The sequence below is a fragment of the Lasiodiplodia theobromae genome (assembly GCF_012971845.1).
Source record: "Lasiodiplodia theobromae strain AM2As chromosome Unknown scaffold_5, whole genome shotgun sequence".
In the NCBI taxonomy this organism is placed as follows: domain Eukaryota; kingdom Fungi; phylum Ascomycota; class Dothideomycetes; order Botryosphaeriales; family Botryosphaeriaceae; genus Lasiodiplodia; species Lasiodiplodia theobromae.
The window spans coordinates 303,365-318,982 of record NW_023336541.1 but is presented as its reverse complement, the minus strand read 5'-3'; the positions used below and the strand labels follow the sequence as shown (position 1 = coordinate 318,982).

The following is a 15,618-nucleotide window of genomic DNA, read 5'->3' as shown; positions in this document are numbered from 1 at the left end:
CGTCATCATCCACATCTTCGGACGCAGCGTTTTGGTCATGCTTTGACAGGAGTTCCATGATTTCTCTATAACCCCCGTTACGTGCGGCTTGATATGCAGTTCCCATTGGGCCCTTTGCCAAGCAAACCTTCGCCCCTTTGTCCAACAGTAGCTGGACAAGTTCTGTGTGGCCGTATGTTGCTGCAGCACGGAGGGCTGGTCCTTCCAATCCATTTGGATCGTTGACAGAGACTCCACGTTCAATGAGTCTGAGGATAATTCTTCGAAAGGGAGCCGGATCCCTGGCTTCGTAGCATCCTGCCGCTGCTGCTGTAAGGGCGGTCCCGTACGTTTTGTTCGTTTTATGAACATCATAATTCTTCCAAAGAAGCAGATCGACGATCTCAGGGTGCCCGTTATACGCGGCAGCATGAAGGGCTGTGCCAAAAGGGCCTCCGTCTGTGTCGAAGGGAGGGTCGTATTGGTCAAGCTTCTGAAGGATAGTGTTGACACAACCTTGACATCCAATCGAGGACACGGCTTGCAATGCGCTACCAAAAGGGCTTTGAATCCTGGGGTCTGCTCCGCTTTGTATGAGCTCCATGATGATGGAATGGTGATGCTTCTGCGAAGCGGCGATCAGTGCTGTTCCATACTCTGCACTCTGAATGTCCACTTCGGCCTTTTTATCGAGGAGGAGGGTAACCACATCCGTTTTCCCATATCGAGAGGCGTAATAAAGAGGGGTACGTCCTGCAGCATCCTTTGAGTTGATTTTGCTTCCACGTTCGATCAATTTCTTAACAACTTCTGCAGTTCTCTTTGGGTCGTCTTCGCTTCTAAGAGCCCAATGGATTGTCGTCAAGCCATCATCGTCACACTCCTGTGGATCCGAAAACCGGCTGGGCAGCGTGTCGATAGAATCGATTAGGCCAAAGAAACTGAGAATGTATTTGGGGCGTATGTTTATTCTCATTGGTTTCCGTAAGACAAGCAAATATACTTGAAATGACAGGCACATGTTGAAGCGAAGGCTGCAGAAGCGCAGAAGCTGGTCTTGAGTCGTCTGGACTTGAGCGCTGTTTCTCGCACTATGAGCCCAGTGGCAGGAAGCAAACTCCAGAAATGGATGCTCCTCCATGAAGGTCTCCAGGGGGCCAGGGTTCGGCCAAGAAACGTCCTTGAATGGCTCTTTCGAATAGTCTGACGAGCATAGATGCGATAGGCTAAGCTCGGCGACCCGAGCATAGGTTATGCTTGGCTGATAGGTTTTGAAAAATTCGTAAACTGACGCATGACAAAACCGGACAATGCCGAGCTCTTCGTCAACTTCCACCAAGTATTTGCATACGTTGACGATGATCGTTGGATCACGACCTAGCTCTTGGAGAAGATCCTCACGAGGCCTTCCGTCTTCCACCTCGAGGGCAAGAGCTACTAACAAGGCTCTTTGCGTGATTGGGCGTGTCGCGTGTGCTAGCAGTGCTGTGGTTCGCCTAGCGATTCTCCTGTCTGGTTCAGCCATTTCTGGCCTACTATGGACCCACTCAGTCCTGACACTTGCGTTGTTCTGTCGTGAAATATGCCTGTCTTCTGGCTCGAAACCTTGGGCAATGTCTCGGTATGTGCCCATCATGTCCGGCCCGGTAATTCTGTTCAAAATTTCGAGCACACCAGCTTTCGTCGTGTTCGAGCAGATGTTTTTGACTTGCAAATCTGCCCAAAGAAACCTATATAGTAGCTACAATTTAGCAACCATTCGATAAACTGAAACAAAATTCGACTTACATCTCTGCCGCGGTTGCAGTTAGCCTTTCCAACACATGCTGCTTCAACTCTTCCCTCTCTTTCTGATCCATTTTTGAGCGGGGAAGAAGGCCAAGTGTGAGCTTGGTTTCCAGGTATGTCTGAATGTCTTTGCCATTGTCGCTTGCCTCGACCCTGATCGGAAGCGTCTCGGCTGCATGCACCATCTCAAGGCCCTCGCGTCCGCGGGAACTGATGAGCACAGACAGCCGGGAACCTTTGAATGACTCGAAGAGAGAATTGAGCATATTGAGTAGTGCAAACCGATCGCTGTCGTCGAATTTATCCAAGGCATCAATGATGATGTACAGAGGCCTCTCGGTTCTTGCCAATAGCTCGACGAGCTCTTTCTTAATATCCCGATAGGGATATTCTTCATTTCCTTCACCAGCGCATGGTCTATCTTCCGTTTTCGTTGGAAATGCTTGCTCCCGAAAGGTCAAGACCAGATGCTCCAGGGTTCTTTGCCGATCGCTCGAGATGTCGTTGTAAAAGTACAGCAGATGCTTCTCTCCTTTTCCGAGTGTCTTAATATGGTCGATGACTCGCGATCTGCTCCAGTGTTATGATTAGTCTACTTCCCCTCTCAAAGCCGGAACGCATATGAACAAAGCCCAATGTCTAGATACAAAATAATAGAAAAATATACTTACATCAAGGTTGACTTTCCGCATCCGACTATTATAGAGTCAATATCTATATATACACAAGGTCGGACCTAAGTAAACATACAGTGGCCATGAATCCAGAGAACAGAGCATCTGTTTTCGTCATCAATCCAGTTTTTGAATTCTCTTCTCACAAGCAACCAGTCGCACGTTCCCTGGACCAGCTTTCGGTTGCCCTGCAGTCGTCTGTGAGATTCTTCAGCGAGCTTCTCAAAGGAGCGGTCAGAATTGGATCCATGAATGTCTGCGACGTATCGATTAACACTAAGACGAACATTATCAGAATATAGATAAGATAGTCTTACGAGTAGCTCCATATTGAACACCGATGCTCACGCCGTGGTTGTATTGCTGTGTGACCGAGATGTCGTCACGGCGTTCAACCATTCTAGCTGCTTACAGTTGAGCCTTCGCTATAAAAACATCAAGACTCGTGTCGAACTCCGGGCATTGGGTGGAAGCTGGGGGGCTATGCACTCACCTTCGTTGGGACCGGCGTGATTATATACCGCACTCTCGGCTATGAGCTTACTGTAAATGACTCTTAAGAAACAATTGAATCATGGCGATCCACATGCAAATTCAAGGTAAAGCGGACTTGGCAGTGGATCTTACAAATGTAAGCGCCCAGAAACAGGGCACGGAGTATGCTACTGCTACGTGTCAGCCGTATGTCTTTCGGAGTAGGAAAACAAACCAAAGGTAAGAAAGGTCATTCAGTGTACCAGATACGAGAGGTGAGACAGGTTACCATCGCAATGGATCGTTGAATAATTTTCTCGCTTTTGAACCTTTCATTGGACGATAATTCCGATGGGCAGCTGGGGAAACCCCAGGGAAGAGGGATGGAGGGCAATAGTGAAGTTGTGTTGAGTTTTCCTATTTTAGATTTATGCATGAAGGTATGAAATTATCATATTATCACATCCTTGCCTCCAAATAAGAAAAGGCACATTCGAACGATCCATACGCAGCTATACAGAACTCCTCGGGAAACATTTTGCTGGACCTGTCACATAAGTTGAAATACATGCAACGTGATAGAATCATTCAAATCAAATTATCGTCCACTTGAACGATTGAGATGACGAGTTACAAACTCGATGACAGTCACTACGTCACGATCCGTATTTCCTGAAGTACAGTAGGTCTTGTCCCGGACTTGGCAGGCCAATCCAGCGGAATTTATTCATCCTATTCATGCCGTAATCTATATACATTGGACGCCTTGATCCGACGGTTAGTCTGAAGGCCGTGAGGCTGACCCAACTGAATGCATGTGATCAGGTATGATTGTTGTTGCTCGCTTTTGTTTTTCACAATTCATTGGCTTTTGTTGCAAGAAGAAATATGTTGAAGCTGACATTTGCATACGAAGCTTACTACATCATGCTGTGTCACCTGCATGTACGCCTTGTTTGTTCGTACAGCTTCATTTCGTCTTCTTTTCCTATTTTCAATCGGGTAACGCTTTGGCGATCTTATTGATTCTGAGCCCTCTTGTCCCACGATCGACGTTTGGGTGGTATCTACATATGCTTTCCTAGGCGCCAGGTCCTAGTCCAGAGTCGCGGTCGCGGCGGCGACGGATGTGGGCAATCTCGGCCATCAAGCTCGGAGAAACGGAAACTGATAGCGCAAGACAACCAGAATCCGCGTAGCTATTAGGCTGTTCTCGGGGCTTCTATTATTGACTAGAATTGACTAGAAGACTATAAATGTAGAGAAAAAGTACACTAGACGGTCAGCCTTGGAGTGCTTTTCTGTGTAACAGAAGCCCGTGGAATGTGGAGACGGCAAAGTCTGGTTCTGACTTCTCACAAGATATGACAGTCACATCATCCTTGCAATCGAGCCTTCTGAAGAAAAGCCCCTCTGAATACGGTTGTACGACTGAAATATTGGAACCTCTGTGTTCTCACATATTTCGTTCCGAGACATGCAAGCCGCGCGCAAGCCGCGCGTAAAACGATGAAAGCATGGAACGATCGGCGAAAAATGTTTCAGCATTGCCATTGTTATCTCGCCTCACTTCTTCCGGAAACGCGCCACTAGAATGTGTAGTTACACAGCCTTGCGTTCGACGTACGTACTCTGTTGCCTACACAGTACCTCGAGTAGGCAGCGTAGATCCCCGCCACCGCCACCCTCGGGTATGGCCTCTAGAAACCGGACATCCACATCCAAGATCAAATTCGCGCAACTCTAAAGAGAGAATTGCTTTGATTTGTAGACACAGCAGATGTTTTTATATGACAGCATACATGACCGAAAATGAAAGTAACCCTCCAGCAACAGGAATGGCCCACATCAAGTGTTCCCAACAGCTAACCAGCACCTTGAAAGCGAGCGATCAGCGATTCTCACGTCCGATGTTATTGGTCAAACTCCCTGGTCCATTGTTGAAACCAATCATGTCGCCATTGTGGATTCCTGTCGTTGTACCCGTGTTGTGAGACTGGTTGATGTTGACTCCTGCAGCTTGGTCACTCTTGAGCCTCTCTTCCACGGCAGTCTTTAGCCATGGATCGCATCTGTCGATATACGTTGAGAGAGTCTCAAGGTTTGCCTTGCTGATGTCTTCGCATTGCTTCCTACTGAGATCTTGGAGTTTGTTCCTTATGTTCTCGGGGAAGAGCTTCTCCAGCTTGTCAAGAAGGTCGGAGATGTCGGTGACGAACTTGTCGAAGGTAGTTTTTTTGTAGAAGACCCACTGAATGCGGTGGCCAGTCTGAATCGCTTGGGATTTTCTCTTCATGACCCAGTGCCGAAGACTTTCTCGTATACGCTTGTGACGATCATTCATCTCATCAGCACTGTGCACAGCTTCGGGCGCAATGCCCTCGGGTTTGATTTTTTGGTGTTCCTCCTGGAACGAGTCGAGTAAGTCTCGGATATCTTCAAGGACTTTTTTCACCGCCCTCTCTAGAGGACTTGTGGGATTGTTGTTGTTCTGGCCGTTCTTGATTTTGCCTTCAAGCTCGGTTACTTCTCCCAAGCGCGAAAGACGAATTTGGATGATATCGAGCTTGATCTGATGCTTCGCGAAGTCATGATTGAACTCTCGGGCGATCTGAATATGTTCCAAGCAATCGAGCGCGAGATAGAAGAGATTGACGGTGCTGGAGACCCATTCCATTTTGGAAATGATTTCGGAAGTGTGGAGTGATGTTCTGTTCGACAAGCGCAAATTGTCGTTCTGTGAGGAAGGTTGGAGTCGAAGAGCGTGCTACGAGTTCCAGGGACTCGGCAAAGTAATTAACTTGCGCGGGCCAGCACTGCCTTCCTGAGTCTTGCAACAGAAGCAGAAGGTCTCACACGGTGTATGCAGGCTTCTGCAATCATCAAGGTGATTCGCCTCGATAGGGTCAGCCTACTGACGCAAGAATTACCGACTGCCAGCAGATCCCGATGAGTCAAACACAAGCCATCAAGGCTACGATATTCTTAGCCGGCGTTTGTGTCTACGATTCATTTGTGCGCACGCATACGAGCCCTCACAAAGTCTGTGTCTTGCATTTTCATTGCTCCCTCTCAAATGAGGACGCAACAATGAGACAGAACGTCGCCAAAATATTTTCACGTGGCGCAGCTGAAATCTCACGACATGCAGAGCTGACGCATACGATTGGACCACGTTGACGTCTCTTCTGCAGCGCCAAAGAGCTTGGGGCTGTGATACCTACCACTAAACGCCAACTTTTTGTCCATCTACGATGCAGCACTGATGGTGGCTTGTATCTCTCGGGCCAGTCATTTGCGAAAGGTGGGAGAAAGCCCTAAAAGAAATCACGTCCAAGTATTGTGTGTAGCCTCCAGGTATCTCATACTTGTTGCATTTCATACCGTAACACTCAAGCACTCACGCACTCACGCACTCACGTTATGGCTTGGTCAGCTAACCAAAAAAGAAAAATAAGAAGCCGCCTCCGAGGTTTGCTACCATCTTACAGGGTAGCCAATCGTTCGTCCGATCGCGATCGCGCATGATTCTTTTTTGTGTAGTCAATTGCGTGCGCGGTTGGAACTCCATGATGGACTGATTGAATTACTAGAAAAGCGAGGGGTATAAGGAATAGGGGTAAAGTGGTTAACACCCTGGCCAATATTTCTTTCTACCCCACCAAGTAATATCTAGGCCAGTGCTGTCGGTGCATTGTAATATTGTCTTATTCGAATTGAAGACGCTGGCTAATAGTATTTCTGAGATATTCAGAGAAAGCTCTATTTCCGCTTAGAGTGCTTTCAAAGGCAGCATCGGGTAGTTTAGGGTCATTATTAACTTTATCAAAATATGCATTTTACTGTTATATAGGAAGGTTTTCGCTGGTTTATATCGACTGACAATCACTCGTGTCAAATTACAGTTCTGGTCTCCGGAAAATTTACAATGCAGCAGTAATACAGCTAGTGTGTTTTGCTTTATATCAGTAAACTCTTTTTATTCGACCGTAGCTGATTACTAGAGCATATTTATTTCGGTATGTGTTAAAGCCTTATCAGCTACTAAAGATAGCCGAATTAAATAACGCTTTGACTTTCGAGGCGGAAATCATTATATCCGCGATAAGGGAGCATGGTAGTGGGTACTGCTGTCGATGCTATAATCTTTTGGCCGCACGGGCTGGAGGTAAAGCCCAGACCTAGTGTATATGTTTGCTCAAAAAGTATAACACAGATTCACTGCAACGAACGCAGTAATGTGGAGACAGATCTCTTTGAAGCAGAACATCTACCTACTGATGACCAACACATTCTCGCGTAGAATTCAGAGAGCCTTCTGAATTTTCTTTTCACTCACTTGCTTTCCAAACATCCACCCAAAAGCATGGATCCCATTTACGACTTCCTCTTTCGCAGCCGGCAGCTCCGTCCCAGCAAAAATGACAGGCCCATGCGGAATCCCAGGAAACACATCAATCCTCGTCTCCACCCCCACCTCCCTCAACATCTTCTCATAAATCAACCCATCATCCCTAGCCGGATCCATCCCACACACCATGATATAATGCGGCGGCAACTTCTTCTCCTTCCTCCCAAACCCCTCCGCATTCACCGGCGAAAACAGATCCGACCGCACATCCGGCGCATACAACTCATCCAGGTACGCCATCGCCTCGCCATTAATCACCGGCGCGTCGCGATTCTGCTCCCGCGAGAAATGCAGATGCTTCCACCGCGCCGGCACGATCGCCGGGTCCAGGAACCCGGGCATCTGCATCCACACCCCCGTCACGGCGGGCAGTGCCGCCTCGTCTCCGCCGCCTTCGTCCAACAGCTTCTGCGCCACCACCCCGGCCAGCGACGCCCCCGACGACACGCCCGCGATGACGAAGCCGGCGTTGTGCGGATCCGCATTGATGCGCGTGTCATCGCGCGCGTGCGTCGCTAGCCACCGCACAGCGTCGAGCACGTCGAGCGGAGCCGTCGGAAAGGCGTGCGAGGGCGCTAGCCGGTGCGAGATGGTGGCGACGGTGGCGCCGAAGAGGCGCGTGAGGGTGCGGGCGATGGGGCTGAATTGTTCGTGGTCGCCGGCGCAGAAGCCGCCGCCGTGGATGAAGACGACGAGGGGACTGGGGGTGGCGGATGAAGCAGGAGGAGGTTGGTGCATGCGGGCCGGGTTGAGGTGGCCGTCGCGCATGGGGATGAGGATCGTGTGCTCGGTCGGGGTGTCCGGGGTCGGGGTCCAGTTGGCTTTTTTGGTGGCGGTTTTGGTGATGAACATGTCGATCAAGGCTTTGCCGCTGGGGAGGTTCATGGCTTTGAGGATCTTTGGGTGTTTGTGTTAATCTTTTTTTTTAGGACACTTGGGAGAAGATGGTGTTTCATTGCTGACTTCAACTAGCTGTGGACTGATGCCGCGTCAGCAATCAGGTACTTAAATGTGCTTTACGATTCCATCTAAAGCATACTCAATTTCGCCTAAAGCGGCCACGGATTCTGGTGTGTTGTAGTCCATCTCGGAGACCGTTACAAGCAGTTGTCTTTGAAGAGTAGTCGTTCACTTTGAGCTTAAAGCTCTCTGTAGGTGGTAAGCTAAGTTATAAGCTTCCACACCATTGCTTTTCATTCGGTGACTCACGACACCTCGGTACGCTTCTCGACATGTGAGTCATGCGCATTGTAGCATTATCACGCGAGACCCAATAATTGATCCTGAAGGATCAAAAGTTGATTAATGGCCGGTAGAAGACATGCAGCAGGGAATGCACCTGGCCTTTTAAAGGAGGATGCCGATCAACAATTCATAGAGTTGAATGAAACAGCGCAGGATGCTCAGCTACAAGACTCGCGCTGAGAGCTTCAACACTACAGTTACGGGAGACGAAACATACATTGAGAGAGGATAATGAATGTGTGATTTGGAAGAAGAAAGCTACATGACGGAGAAAAATAGACAGGAAGATGTGTGATCGGTGCAATTGAGTCATAAGCATCGACCCCACAAATATACAGCGCGCCGGACAGACTGCTTGTATTCATTCTCGCCTCTATTCAAAGTTTTTCCCGGTACACATATTTTTAGAGGACTCTGCAATTCTAAATGGGACAACCAACCATCGCCGGCCAAATCCAACATTCGTCGGTAAAACCCAACTTCTTCACCAAAATCTACCATCTTTTAACCGCAGCAGAACTTCAACGAAATTAAACTCTAAGTGCTTTCTTACTACTATCAATGGCTAAGCCTATAGATATCTATTACAATGTTTTGTAAAAGAGAAGGTTAACCTGCACGGTTCAAGAGATGGGTTTGGCCGGCAATAGTTGGGTTTGGTAATTTGCCCAGTCTCCCATTCTGCTTAAAATAACATCCAAGTCTCCCAATAATGGGCAGAAAGCTCTGAGCATGTTTCCTATATTCTTTGTTCCGTGTTATATCCATCAACGCGAAGCGCAGTGTACTTGTTGAAATAAATAGAACGCAAGGGGTCACAGAATATCGCGACTGTCATATGCTTCGTTGTTCTTAGCAGCGCTCAGACATCACTTATGGTGGGGAAACAGCGCGATTATTACCGTAAATGGTAAGCTCGGCGGTCGGGGTTACGGCTCGGCAATGGCGCCGGAGACCGACGGGTCGCGATCAATATCTTCTAGAAAATAGAGGGCCTAATAGGAAAGGACTCTGGATTGAGGGAAAACCAGGGGAAATAGTGTGGTCCGTTCTAGTTTCTCAGCCTTTGCCTTCAAGTCCTCTAAAGTGACAGTCAATTTGAAGGTTCTTGACGTTCAAAATTATCCATTCGATGCACGATGTCATGGCCGAGGCTTGTTTTGTACCCCTTACTTCATCCGGTCGGATCTTCGGGCGTTTTTCTTACAAAATACGAATAGGTGCTGATTTTTCCTGGGACGGGAATAGGTCGATTGCACCGCCTACATGCGCTACTATCTTAAGGTACATGACATCATGACGCGGCGAAATTGCCGAAAGCCCTACGGTAGGGCATGCAGCCCTGTTTCATCCCCTTATGTCGGTGAACGCGGAGGCCTACGATCTGTGCCCACAGCGCTGCTGTTTTCCATTCGTCAATTGCACCACTGTCGCACTGCCACACGGCGACCATGAGCGGAAAAACGCACACTTATACTGCTACGTCCGCTACTCAAGCAGCTGACGCTCGAGCCGCTGCCACTTCATAGCCCTCGTATCGCTACTGCTGTGACTTGGTTACCCCATCGCGCATGCATCAGTTAGGGGCTTCGCGCCTGATGCCAAGTCAACGCCACCACGATATATAAGTACCACCACATACATTCGTCTTCAACTCAGCATCCAGCAATCAATTCACATCCATCAAGCCACAACACACTCGCTTCATACCAACCCACCTCCCATCAAAATGCAGCCCACTTTCGTCCTCGCTCTCGCCGGCCTCGCCGCCGCCGGCCCCATCCTCACCACCGTCACCGCGGACCCCAACTCGGTCGCCATCGAGAACCTCTCGGTGCGCAAGAACAACGGCATCCAGGCCGCATCCTTCGACATCACCCCCGCCGGCGCCAAGTGCTCGCAGACCGACCCGGCCTCCCTCACCTACCCCCGCATGACCGAGTGCGAGGGCAGCGCCTACAACTACTATTTCCAGATCCAGGAGGGCGCTGAATCTGGCAAGTGGGACTTGACCATTACCCGCGAGGTCGGCATGAAGTAAGTAGAGATCGAGATCCTGAGTATGAGGAAGTTCAAGTCGCTAACAAGGGTCTTTCCAGCTCCGTTGTCAACGGTACCGTTTCTGTCCCGACTTACTGCCACGCTGGCGGCAACGGCCAGAACGACTTCGTCTGCTCGCAGGTCGGCAACGCTACGACCGTCCTGAACCAGCGCTTCGGCACCTACTAAAAACGTTTAATGTCATACGGACCTTGTAAATTGATGGAGTGGTGTTTCAAAGACTGTTCGATGTATATATGTGACCCAATGTTCTTAATCAAAAACGATTCATCTTGAGGCAACCCATTCAAACGTCTACAGTCTCCTCTCACAACCAATGGCTAGCGTGAATTTATTTTTCGCTCATCTCATGTGTAGTTGATGCTATCCGGACGAAAATGTGGAATTAAAAATTCTACATACACGTCCGGATAGCTTCAACTACCCACAACATGTTATGCCAGTATTGAGAAACCTTCCCAGTCTGTGCTACTATTCATCTACGGATTATTTAGTATGCTTGAACCCCTTTTAGCAAGCGCCTCGATATCTTCACCCACTAAGTGTGTTCAATTCCCCAGACCCCAGGAGATCGTGGACTCAGGATCACTACAAAACAAACCAGTTTATGGCCGAACGACGTGACGAAGAGCCGATCCAGCCAATCGATGGAGGCTTCGATTCAACGTCTTACAAACACGCAAGAATATATCTTGGACCGCAGCAGACGATGAAGCGGTACGACACTATGGCCTAGTTATTACTGGCCCGCTATTCGAAATTTGGATTGCAGAACCCAAGATCGACAAGTCTAGACAGTGGCTAGGTAGCAGGGTACACCGTCTGGGTTTCGGTGAGCTTAAGGTAGAAGATGACGTTGGTATTCTTGTCAACTGGGTGAACGAGATACACTCCTGCGTAGGGCTCAGCCTTACCCACTGCGCCACGCTGGTTCATGCAGGCTGCCTTTAGGGCAAAAGAGAACTGTAATGAACCTAAGTGTTGAGGTTCATTATGGCGTGGTTAGACAACATACCTAAGAATTTCCATCGACTCTCTATGCTTCTTCATAGAAGGCTTTCTTCTTTGATTTTGGAATATCTCCAGTTTGAAAGTGTGTGCTCAGAAAGTCGTATGCGGTTGTTGCAGAGTGTCTTGGAACCTCAATACCACGCGGAATCAAAACAGTCTTTTCGACATCCGCGTCATCGATGCTTGCGTCACTACTACCTGATGAGCACTTTGCTCTCTTTGTCTTCTTCTTCTTTTTTTTGTAGCGGGCGCGGGCGCGGGATCGGGGTCTGTTCTCGTCTTAATGGGGTCGGATGCCAGCGCATCGCTGGCGAGAACCGATCTGGTTGGTATTCTTCTGGAGATAGACCAAAGCCAGTCTGTATAAGGACCTCCGTGGCGCCGAAGTTCCGATAATACCACTTATAGTAAGAGGCAAACCTAGTAAGGCAGGAGTATAATATATTTATGTTTGACAAGCGCTTAAGCTTGAAACTTAATCAAGGGGGTCCTTTGAAGGCCACTTGCAAGCTGCTTGCCTGATTGCTTGATAAGCCGCTTCCGCCTGCGCTTGCTGCCAGCCCTGATTGGGGGTTTGAATGATTTGGAAGTCGAAGGTCAAGTCCCGCGGCGGTGACCTGCTGGGACTCATGGTGTCACCAACCTGATTGACATGGAGATGGGCCTGGACTGGATTGTTTCTGGTTTTCCATTTGACATGCCCAGGGACTTATTCGGACAAATGTAGAGAGTACGGAAGATGTTATGTGAGGTCGGGGGGTTACAGTAGCTAACCAGAAATTATCCAGCTTGTGCTTGATGTTTTATTTCTTTTCCACAGTCTGGGCAAATTCGGTATGCTCCGCTCCACGTATCTTTTCTTCTAACACCTCTTGGGACTCCATGCGAGCCAGCCTAGTTGCCTCTGCCCGGCTTATGCTTTTGCCCCCTTCATGTTTGATCTGGAAGAGACGGTCGACCTGCTCCAGAGACAGATTGGCGGTCTCAACATACCAGCGGTAAATGACGGGAACGAAACAAACATTGAAAACGGCATAAATGAGATAATACTTCCACCCGATATTCTCAATCGCAGTCGGCGTAACGACAACAACAACATAAACAAACGTCCAGTTCACCGCCGTAGCAATCGACGTCCCGATATTCCGCATCCGCTGCGACGATATCTCCGCCGGATACATGTACGGAATAGACAGCATCGACATGCCGTAGAACACGTAATACAAGAAGATAAACACGACAGCGAGGATCGACATGCCCCTGTTCGAACTACCGGGCCCGCCATACCGCAATCCGACGGCGACGACAGCGAAACACACGCCGCTCGCGCCCACCCCCCACATCATCAGCCTGCGCCGCCCGACGCGGTCGATCAGCAGCACCGCGACGGCGCCCCAGAACATGAGCGACATGGCGTCGACGGCGGAGAGTATCAGCGCCATCCGGTCGCTCATGCCGAACGACCGCACTAGCACCACCGGCAGGTAGTACGCGATGACGTTGACACCGCCCAGCTGCTGGAAGAAGGGCGTGCCAGCGCCGAGGAGGAGGCGGCGGAATGTCATTTGCTCGCCTGAGCTGAATATTTCCTTGAAAGAGACGGAGTGCTGGACTGAGGACTCGTGGTGCACGGTGGCGACGAGGTATTGGATCTCGTCGACGACGCTGGGGTCGGACGGTGATAAGGCGGAGAGGCGCGCGAGGATGGCGCGGGCTTCGTCGATGCGGTCGCGCATGACGAGCCAGCGGGGGGACTCGGGGGCGATGGTGACGGCGGCGATGGTGATGAGGGCGAAGAAGCATTGGAAGGCGAGGGGGAAGCGCCAGCTGATGGGGCTGTGCGAGATGTATGTGAAGCCGTAGTTCATCCACTGGGAGACTTGGGTCAGCTCGTGTCTCTTTTCTGGAGGTTGTGTATGCTTACGTTCGTGATGACGATGCCGAAGATGTTTGTGACGAGTTGGAGGACGATCAGCTTGCCGCGTTCGTGCGCCTTAGCCGTCTCAAACTGCCAGATAGAGATAGCGATGGTGTTCATGCCGTTGCCGACGCCAGCGACGATGCGCCCGACAATCATGGGTGCAAGGGAGTAGGAAGCAGCTTGTAGGATGCCACCGATGATGAGAATAATACAGCCAAGGAAGATGCAACGTCTTCGACCGAGTTTGTCGCCAACGAAGATGGAGAGCAGTGTGCCCATGATGCAGCCGATATCATACGTGGCAACAATCTGGCCCTGGATCGTGGCGCTGGGGTTGTTGAATGTTTCGAGGAAAGCCTTGTTGCTGAGCAGACCGCCGAAGACGCCTTGGTCGTAGCCAAAGAGTAAGAAGCCGGACCCACAGGCGGCGGTGATGCTGTATCTCAAGGCGTTGCCCTGCATCATGTCGAAGAACACTGTGTCAGTCAGCAAGGCCGCTCAAGTGGATTAGACACTGATTGCACGTGCCGAATTTTGCCCTGGAAAAGTTGCTTAAGATGCAATCAATAAGGAGGATGTTTAGGTAGCACAAAAGTGGGTGAGGTAATCAATCTATACTCTGTCATTCTCCTCTATCTACTGCTCAACAAAGCAGACAAAGCGTACTCCCCGGTCCTTGCTTCCCTCTTCAGGCCGACAAATGCGGGGAATCTGGGGTATGTCAATCCGGGGCGCGGGGGAATGCCATGCTTTCGTACGCTAGTACCTTTGGCGAGTAATATGGCCTATGTAGTAAAACCACTCAGACGACTAGTGTCGTAATTCTGTGTGGGGATGTGTGAGACATTGCATTCTCGGAGATGCATTCCCGAATTTCTGATGCAATCCAGCGCAGGGCCATCAGGAAATCGTCAGCAAGTAGGTTATAGCCGACGCTAAACGGTGCTGGATTGCTTCCCATTGGCTCTTGTAATATAAACCTCGTCAACGCTAACGGAAACCCACCTGATTCGCCGTCAGTAATTCATGGATTCTACTCATTGTTCGGACGAGAACCCACTTTGTGTGATCCTTGCAGCAGCGTGGACCTCAGTTTCAATCTCAGCGCCGTGTCTTGCCGAAGGCCGTGTCTCGCCGAAAGATGACGAGCAATGCACGTGACTCTCGCTGGGTCACTCTGAGGTCACTCATAAATATCCCTTCGCAGAGGGATATAGACAGGTTCTGTATCTTTCAACTTTCCTCGTCCTGAGAATATACAAATCCTGAAACACATTGTTATCATCCATCAAAATGGCCCAGAGCAGGGTAAGTTTGGCCTTGCCTCCCCCAACAACTGGCCGGTATCGTCTCACCAAGCCATCAGAGGACATACAATCGCGTATTCAACCACATCGGAGTATCAGCTCCAAATGCTGAAGCAACCGTGGATTGGTATTCGAGGGTCCTCGGGTTCCAGCTGTTGGGCAAGATCTGCCACATCAAGCGTTCCGAAAATCCGAATGACCCCATATTCGGAATCTATCCCAAAGAGCTACAAGAGGTCAAGCTCGCAAAGATGGTCACCGGAAACGGCGTCGGATTCGAGATATTTGAATTCATCAATCCGAGGTTCCAGGAGGCGAAGGCTTTCGATTACCAGAAGAGCGGCTTCTTCCATGTCTGCGTCACTGATCCGCATCCGGAAGAGCTGGCGGCCAAGGTCATAGCTGAGGGAGGAAAGCAAATTGGAAGGACGGTGGACCCATCTGGGAAGGGTGAAATCGTGTGCCTCTACTTTTCCGATCCTTGGGGCAACATTGTCGAAGTTTTGGACGTCGGCTTCGAGTTCATGGCGTTAAGGTCTGCATTGTAGCTTCGAGAATATGGTGAATATAGAGGCTTCAAACTATGAACATGCATGACTTTGACATAGTTTCCCTATTTCCAAATGTGAACTCCTTCCAAAACCTAGATAGAAGTCCCTCCAGCATAGCGTCCAGCAGTTTTACGAATCAAGAAAAGAAGCAAGCGCCTTCGAGGTCTTCCATAGATCTACTCCGCCCATAAACATC

General features: G+C 49.6%; 5 protein-coding genes across 5 annotated transcripts; 2 read left to right on the top strand and 3 right to left on the bottom strand.

The window, feature by feature from the left end:
- Positions 1 to 4,806: 4,806 nt before the first annotated feature.
- On the bottom strand, positions 4,807 to 5,592 carry LTHEOB_1948 (Small s protein; the record flags this gene model as incomplete). Its single annotated transcript, XM_035510705.1, has 1 exon — positions 4,807 to 5,592. The coding sequence occupies one exon, from the start codon at positions 5,590 to 5,592 to the stop codon at positions 4,807 to 4,809; it is 786 nt and encodes a 261-aa protein (XP_035364888.1).
- A 1,629-nt stretch (positions 5,593 to 7,221) lies between these two features.
- Positions 7,222 to 8,211, bottom strand: LTHEOB_1947 (Zinc finger DPH-type protein; the record flags this gene model as incomplete). Its single annotated transcript, XM_035510704.1, has 1 exon — positions 7,222 to 8,211. One exon carries the CDS (start codon positions 8,209 to 8,211, stop codon positions 7,222 to 7,224), a length of 990 nt encoding a protein of 329 aa, XP_035364887.1.
- A 2,089-nt stretch (positions 8,212 to 10,300) lies between these two features.
- LTHEOB_1946 (Major allergen-like protein precursor) lies at positions 10,301 to 10,800 on the top strand (the record flags this gene model as incomplete). Its single annotated transcript, XM_035510703.1, has 2 exons — positions 10,301 to 10,608; positions 10,671 to 10,800. The coding sequence occupies 2 exons, from the start codon at positions 10,301 to 10,303 to the stop codon at positions 10,798 to 10,800; spliced, it is 438 nt and encodes a 145-aa protein (XP_035364886.1).
- A 1,646-nt stretch (positions 10,801 to 12,446) lies between these two features.
- On the bottom strand, positions 12,447 to 14,029 carry LTHEOB_1945 (Hexose carrier protein; the record flags this gene model as incomplete). The annotated part of the gene is made up of 2 exons (XM_035510702.1): positions 12,447 to 13,514; positions 13,568 to 14,029. The coding sequence occupies 2 exons, from the start codon at positions 14,027 to 14,029 to the stop codon at positions 12,447 to 12,449; spliced, it is 1,530 nt and encodes a 509-aa protein (XP_035364885.1).
- Positions 14,030 to 14,857: 828 nt separating this feature from the next.
- On the top strand, positions 14,858 to 15,419 carry LTHEOB_1944 (Glyoxalase bleomycin resistance family protein; the record flags this gene model as incomplete). The annotated part of the gene is made up of 2 exons (XM_035510701.1): positions 14,858 to 14,872; positions 14,931 to 15,419. 2 exons carry the CDS (start codon positions 14,858 to 14,860, stop codon positions 15,417 to 15,419), a joined length of 504 nt encoding a protein of 167 aa, XP_035364884.1.
- Positions 15,420 to 15,618: the final 199 nt, after the last annotated feature.